At 42.4% G+C, this 8,025-nt stretch overlaps 1 protein-coding gene across 1 annotated transcript in view; it reads right to left on the minus strand.

Moving 5' to 3' along the window:
- The window catches only part of LOC111960998 (dynein axonemal heavy chain 6-like), a 25,619-nt gene that overhangs the window by 4,701 nt on the left and 12,893 nt on the right, over positions 1 to 8,025 (minus strand). The window contains exon 6 of the mRNA XM_023983138.2: positions 4,495 to 4,643. Coding sequence (XP_023838906.2) covers positions 4,495 to 4,643 — 149 coding nt within the window. The remainder of the gene's footprint in view (positions 1 to 4,494; positions 4,644 to 8,025) is intronic.

An 8,025-nucleotide genomic window follows, 5' to 3' on the forward strand; every position in this document is an offset into this window, starting at 1 on the left:
AATAAATCAATAACTTTCAAAATATTAGCCATATATTCAGGCATCTTTCTAACTCATGCTATATCGCTGGCTAGTGGCATGTGTGGATATTTTTAGTATATAGTGGTAGCTAGAGTCTACCAACCTAATAGTTGAAGTCAGAAGTTTACATACACTTAGGTTGGAGTCCATAAAACTTGTTTTTCAACCACTCCACAAATTTCTTGTTAACAAATATAGTTTGCATTAGGACATCTACTTTGTACATGACACAAGTAATTGTTCCAACAATGTTTTACAGACAGATTATTGTTCAGTGCTTCATTTGTAAATCCGCAGGACTGGAACAAAAAGTTATTTTGGGGGGGTGACCTTTTTTTTTATAATGAAGCATCACATTTGCATAGTGGCATAGAGAAGTTGAGTAGAAGCGCTTACARACATGGGGACCATTTTTAGTAGCATAGGGTCCGGGGAAAATGTGGCCATTTATAATCGCATTTCATGCAATTCTATGTCATTTTACATTACTGGAGACTTTAGCAGAATCTTTTTTAATAGCACACAAATGATCGAAATGACAGGCTACTTTGACATTGGCAAACTGAGATAAATCATTTAATAGAAACTACCTCATCTTGAATKCATCAATAGTCTTGGCCTATTGTGTGGAGTCCTACATATTGTACAATATGAGGAGGAAATTGTAGTCCTAAAAGAGCTTTCCAAGTTGTAGAAATTGTAGTCCTAAAAGAGCTTTCCAAGTTGTAGAAATTGTAGTCCTAAAAGACTCACCCAATGATGCACAGCATAGCCAATGCGCTTGTTGCAAAAGTCTACATCTCTCTTGTTTTACTTTGTAAAATAATGTTCACTCAATAGGCCTATTTGGAAGTTGATCAAKTATTTTGGTAGGCAACATCAGATAGATAGTCTTCTTTTTTCAGCAGGAGCCATTTGCTTTCCAGCCTGTGTTTTTCCTCGATTGTATTTMAAATATTGTGAAAGGCCTGTTTTGTCTGCATGCTGTTCACTGACAGATTTTCTGCGCATTCCCAACAAGGCTATGCCTTGTTATTGAGCTACACACAATCCACAGCTAGGCTATTTTTTTAAAGAAGCTATTGATCCACTGTGGCTAAATTATAGGCCTACTCATGGTGTAGTAGGCTATTCGGAATTATTTAATTTCTTTCTGAAGTGATAGCAGTAATTCTATAACTTTGGCAAATGTATTTAAATTCATCAGMGGTGCTGCAGCAGCTCCAGCACCCTTCCTGCGGCTATGATCCCACCGCTACCAGGGTCGTATTCATTAGAGCACACCATTGCGAAATGTTTTGCAAAAGAAAACATAAACAAACGTTTCTGATTGCACAAGTTCAGATAGTAGGCCTACCTCCCCATTTTGTTCCTAGTGAATACGACCCAGGTTTGCCGTATCCTCTGCTTCTGTTAAACTGAATAGTGAACCCCTCTCAGTATCACATTGGCTATGGTGCGAGATGACAACTGAAACATTCATCTTGATCAGGGGTAATTAAACAAACTCAGAGCGTTAATTAATGGGGTATGCTTTAAGGAAACTGTGCGTAATTAAGAGTTTGACATGACAAGGTTTGAGATAATGCACACAGGTGTGTGTGTGTGTGTGTCTGTGTGTGTGTGTGTTTGTGTCGTGTGTGTGGGGGGGGGGGGGGGGGGTGACAGAGTTAATTCAAAGACGTAGGGTTTAGTAGCACCTCTAAACTCTCTATCCTGTGTCCTCTGTCACCCACCACCCCAGGCAGGTAGGGTAGGGTACAGCACGGCCAGGTTTGGCATGGCCTGGGCAGACTTTAGACAGATACTGTATGATAGGTCTCTGATTACCCAGTCAGCTGGAGAACTGGGCCTTGTCACCTGTCAGGTACAGAGATGGAGGGATGAGTGAGCAGAGAAAGGGAGGAGGAGGAAGGAAAGAGAGGGAGGAGAGGAGGAGGAGAGGGACAAGACAGGCAGAGAGGAAGAGAAGCAGGAGGGGATTTGAGAAGATTAGAGTCATCACCAATGACAACATACAGCACAAACATTGAATACATAGACACAAATCATTTCCTCATACTGTACTAGGTGAGTTGGAGAGCCTTCACAAGGAGGTTAGTGTCGGCTGCCCAGGCAGCAAGGGAGAGAGCGGGAGAGGAGACCTTTGACAGACATGTCTCACCCAGACTGACAGCTCTGTCAATAGCTCCGGGATGGCTGCCCTGATTGACAGCTAGCAGGTGGCTGGCTGAATGGAGTTATCAGGCCGTTTGTCAATCAAACACATCGCCGTGGTTACTGCGGGCTGGCTACAGACACACAGCTGCCCAAMGTGATCTCTTGTTCTACTGGCGGAATTTTAGCACACCGGTCGAGCCGTCGCCTGCCTGGATCATGCTTACATTACCGTAGATGGCCACTACTTGTYTGCGCGTGTGCGTGTCAGTGCAGGGCTTTCTTTATTACAAATGGGCTGATATACAGTAGGCTCATATACAGTGRCTTCAGAAAGTATTCAGATCCCATGACTTTTTCCACATTTTGCTACGTTACAGCCTTGTTCTAAAATTGATAAAATTACAAAAATTACAAAGATTCTCTGGTCTGATGAAATCAAGATTGAYCTCTTTGGCCTGAAWMCCAAGCGTCACGTCTGAAGGAAACCTGGCACCATCRCTACGGTGAAGCATGGTGATGGCAGAATCATGCTTTTGGGGTGTTTTTCAGCAGCAGGGACTGGGAGACTAGTCAGGATCGAGGCAAAGATGAACAGAGCAAAGTACAGAGAGATCATTGATGAAAACCTGCTCCAGAACCTCAGACTAGGGTGAAGGTTCACCTTCCAACATGAAAACAACCTAAGCACACAGCCAAGAAAACGCAGGAGTGGCTTCTGGACAAGTCTCTGAATGTCCTTGAGTGGCCCAGCCAYAGCCCGYACTTGAACCTGATACAACGTCTATGGAAAGACCTGAAAATAGCTGTGCATCAATGTTCCCCATCCAACCTGACAGATCTTGAGAGGATCTGCAGAGAASAATAGGTGAAACTCCCCAAATACATGTGTGCCAAGCTTGTAGAGTCATACCCAAGAAGACTCAAGGCTGTAATTGCTGCCTAAAGTTTTTCAACAAAGTACTGCGTAAAGGGTCTGAATACTTATGTAAATGTGATATTTCAGTTTTGTATTTTTAATAAATTTGCTAAACTTTCTACAAACCTGTTTTGGCTTTGTCATTATGGGGTATTGTATGTAGATTGATCAGAAAAAAAACATTGAATCAATTTTAGAATCAGGCTGTAACCCAACAAAATGTGGAAAAAGTCAAGAGGTCTGAATACTTTCCGAAGGCACTGTACACCTACAGTATGGATGGTTGTCATCTTTGATTTGCATTTCATTTTAGTGCATCCATGGTATCAATGAATCTATGTAGTTTTCCATGTCTTTGGTTCCCCTTAAATGAATATTGTTCACATTGTTAATGGGAGATAATGATATGTGTGAAAGGTGGGCCCCCCCCCCCCCCCCCCTCGAATGGAATACAGAACAAATGAAGGCATTCTACTCCATTACATCTGCCATGATTACACCCTGAACATCTGGTGTAGGATTCTGACTGATAACTGTTCTGAAGAACTCATATTAGGAGATATTTACCAAAACACCGACATTTATAGTGCATGAAAGAGCTTAGGGGAAGTTAGTTTGGTGCCTGCTCACAATCAGACAATCAGTCAGTGTTGAGCTGAAGGATGTATGTGGGTGAATATAAATGATTATGACACTGAGTATAAATGAAGTAAAAAGCACTCAATCTCTCTGTACTCCACACACCACAATACACTTTATTATAGGCCGTTTGTTTCTTACAGATAAATATATTTTCAAGTCCACACTAGAATGTACATCAAGTTTTTTTTCCATCTCCAACAACATAACCCTATCCTCCCTCTGTCATCCTCCACACCTGAAACTAAAGTACTAAACGTCGGCAAAAAAGCTTAATTAAATTGTTACCAGCATTACAGTTACAGTCACCAACGCTCTGGATAACATGAAAACAGCCTAACCAGCTCTGCTAGGGCAAGTAAAGGTGTTTTCTCATTTGTGTCTGGAAGCAGCTAGCAAGCTAGCCATCGTTAGGCAGTTAGCTTGGGTACCTGACTGCCGATGTGAGGTCTGAACACTCAGATCAACCCTACTCCTCYGCCAGAGTGTCCAGTGTGCGTTCTGAACGCTCCGATTGCGAAACTCTGAATTTACTAACTGACAATCTGACAACTTTCAGACAACTTTATGAATTTACTAACGCCCAGAATGCACTCTGAGCACACTCTGGCACTCCAGATAAAATGTTCGAACACACCCTATGGCTATATGCAGTTGCCATAGCAACATCAAGTCCCACACAATGATGTCATGGTGATATCTCTCCCAGTGGGTGTAGGCCTAGGGGCAGAGCCTTCCTGGGAGGTGTAGGGTGTCACAGGGGTGTTGGCACGGGGCCGTCGGAGGCGTCTGTCTGGGTACAGGCTGCTGTCGAAGGGCCTGCGGTGGACACACAGGACATGAGTCTTCAGGTTCCCCTTCTGGGTGGCACTGTAGGGGCAGTACCTGCACTGGAAAGGCTTCCCCCCTGGCAGAGAGGAAAGCATTGCTTTAGACAAATCAACCTCCCAGCCCTCCCTACTGATTATACTTCATTGTGTTTAATACTGCCAACTCTCCAGTGCCAACTCTCTAGTGCCAACTCTCTAGTGCCAACTCTCTAGTGGTAATCATAAAATATTGTGGACTAAATTATAATAATCCCAGTGGTGGAATTCTGGAGAAAATTACTCTGGTTTCACTTTAGGAACTCCAACCCCATGCGTTCCCCATCTAATTCCACCTCTGACTAGTACTACATGAAACATACTACTTCATTTGTGATTTTGAAGTACTTCTCATTTTATGCACACAAAAAAACAAAAGAAACACACACACACCCTGGGCTCATGGTGGTGATGAGTGTTGGGCTGAGGAATGAGAGACGTCTGCAGCTGGCTACACTGAGCCCTACCTCCATCTCTCTATCTCTCTCTCTCTCTCTCTCTCTCTCTCTCTCTCTCTCTCTCTCTCTCCCATCGACTAATAATTTGACTAATTTGTGCTGGGTTATACTCTGTTTTTACTTTTACACACACACTATTGCCCTATTCAGATGGGATACGTTTAACTGGGTGAGCTCAGGTAATATAATTATGTGCACAAGCACAAATCACCACATCGGTAATTTTAGTCCGGTCTGAATCTGGCATGTCAGTCATTTCTACTTGGCAAGAAGGTTATTATCCCAGCCCTAAAAACCTACTGTTTTTCAGCAAACTCCCAGGTCCTCTGATAATAATTATCCTTTGCGAATCGTCATCCCTGTGTTTTGAGGGATATTACAGAGTTTAACAGGTGCTGCACCCAGTTTGGGTAAGAACATGGGAACAAATTGATGCTTAAAACAAAGTGCTATGCACGTAGCATACAGATGAATGAACTGCCTTGTCACATATCAACTTCAGCCTCCAGGCTTCCGTCATAACGGTCCATTTTGAATGAGGATAACAAATAATTACAGGGGCAGTTTGGTAAAACAAATCCCATCCGAATCGTCCACTGGAACAACGGACATGCTGGGGTAATAATTACATAACCAACGCTCATAGTAATACTAGTCCCGTGCGAATAAGGCTTATGTCTAGATGTTGTCTTGTGCTATTACAGGCCTGGTTACAGCACAACTAATCTCCATGTTTTCTTTCTTGGAATAACTCCACGGCTTCTTCTATCATTCATGATTACAGTAAACCGTTATGGGATGATGTCATATGACCTCAAAAAACACGCTGCCACAACCTTTTAACCTCTCGCTTCCTCTTCCTCCTCCCCCTCCTCRTCTTCCTCCTCCTTCTGTATGAAATGGAAAGCTTTCTTTAACATAAAAGGTAACCCTCCATCTATTGGTGTATAGTAACCATCAGTACAGGAAATGAGACTGTGACACATCTGTATGCCCTCTGAATATCACTGACCTGTCTGTCTAAAGATCACTGACCTGTCTGTCTAAATAAAATTGACCTGTCTATCTGAATATCACTGACCTGTCTGTCTGAATATCACTGACCTATACACTCAATTAGTATTTGGTAGCATTGCCTTTAAATTGTTTAACTTAGGTCAAACGTTTCAGGTGCCTTCCACAAGCTTCCCACAATAAGTTGGGTGAATTTTGGCCCATTCTCCTTACAAGAGCTGCTGTAACTGAGTCAGTTTTGTAGGCCTCCTTGCTCGCACACGCTTTTTCAGTTCTGCCCACAAAATTTTCTATGGGATTGAGGTCAGGGCTTTGTGATGGCCACTTCAATACCTTGAATTTGTTGTCCTTAAGCCATTTTGCCACAACTTTGGAAGTATGCTTGGGGTCATTTCCATTTGGAAGACCCATTTGCGACCAAGCTTTAACTTCCTGACTGATGTCTTGAGATGTTGCTTCAATATATCCACATAATTTTCCTGCCTCATGATGCCATCTATTGTGTGAAGTGCACCAGTCCCTCCTGCAGCCAAGCACCCCCACAACATGATGCTGCTGCCCCCGTGCTTCACGGTCGAGATTGTGTTCTTCGGCTTGCAAGCCTCCCCCTTTTCCCTCCAAACATAACAATGGTCATTATGGCCAAACAGTTTCTATTTTTGTTTCATCAGACCAGAGCAATTTCTCCAAAAAGTATAATCTTTGTCCACATGTGCAGTTGCAAACTGTAGTCTGGCGTTTTATGGCGGTTTTGGAGCTGTGGCTTCTTCCTGCTGGGCGGCCTTCAGTTATGTCGATATAGGACTCGTTTTACTGTGGATATAGATACTTTTGTACCTGTTTCCTCCAGCATCTTCACAAGGTCCTTTGCTGTTGTTCTGGGATTGATTTGCACTTTTCACACCAAAGTACGTTCATCTCTAGGAGACAGAACGCGTCTCCTTCTGAGCGGTATGACGGTTGCGTGGTCCCATGGTGTTTATACTTGCATACTATTGTTTGTACAGGTGAAACGTGGTACTTCAGGCATTTGGAAATTGCTCCCAAGGATGAACCAGACTTGTGGAGGTCTACAAATTTTTTTCTGAGGTCTTGGCTGATTTCTTTTGATTTTTTCCATGATGTCAAGCAAAGAGGCACTGAGTTGGAAGGTAGGCCTTGAAATACATCCACATGTACACCGCCAATTGACTAAAATGATGACAATTAGTCTATCAGAAGCTTCTAAAGCCATGACATGATTTTCTGGAATTTTCCAAGCTGTTTCAAGGCACAGTCAACTTAGTGTATGTAAACTTCTGACCCACTGGAATTGTGATACAGTGAGTTATAAGTCAAATAATTTGTCTGTAAACAATTGTTGGAAAATTACTTGTGTCATGTACAAAGTAGATGTCCTAATCAAACTATATTTTGTTAACAAGACATTTGTGGAGTGGTTGAAAAACAAGTTTTATTGACTCCAACCTAAGTGTTTGTAAACTCTGACTTCAACTGTATACATATATATATATAGTAATTTATATTTTAGCTCCCAGAGCATCAGTAAGACAGATCAGTGATATTCAGACAAATCAGTGATATTCAGACAGACAGGTCAGTGATATTCAGACAGGCAGTGATATTCCAACAGACAGGTCAGTGATATTCAGACAGACAGTTAGTGATATTCAGACAGGTCAGTGATATTCAGACAGACAGGTCAGTGATATTCCAAAGACAGGTCAGTGATATTCAGACAGATATGTGTAATGATATTGAGACTAGATTGACAGGTCAGGGATAGACAGACAAGTAAGTGAGATCAACAGCTAGACAGGTCAGTGATAGACAGACAGGTCAGTGATATTCAGACAGACAGGTCAGTGATAATCAGACAGATAGACAGGTCAGTGATATTCAGACAGACATGTCAGTGATAGACAGATATGTCAGTAATATTCAGGCAGAT

This window comes from Salvelinus sp. IW2-2015, linkage group LG4q.1:29, assembly GCF_002910315.2.
Source record: "Salvelinus sp. IW2-2015 linkage group LG4q.1:29, ASM291031v2, whole genome shotgun sequence".
Classification (NCBI taxonomy): Eukaryota; Metazoa; Chordata; class Actinopteri; order Salmoniformes; family Salmonidae; genus Salvelinus; species Salvelinus sp. IW2-2015.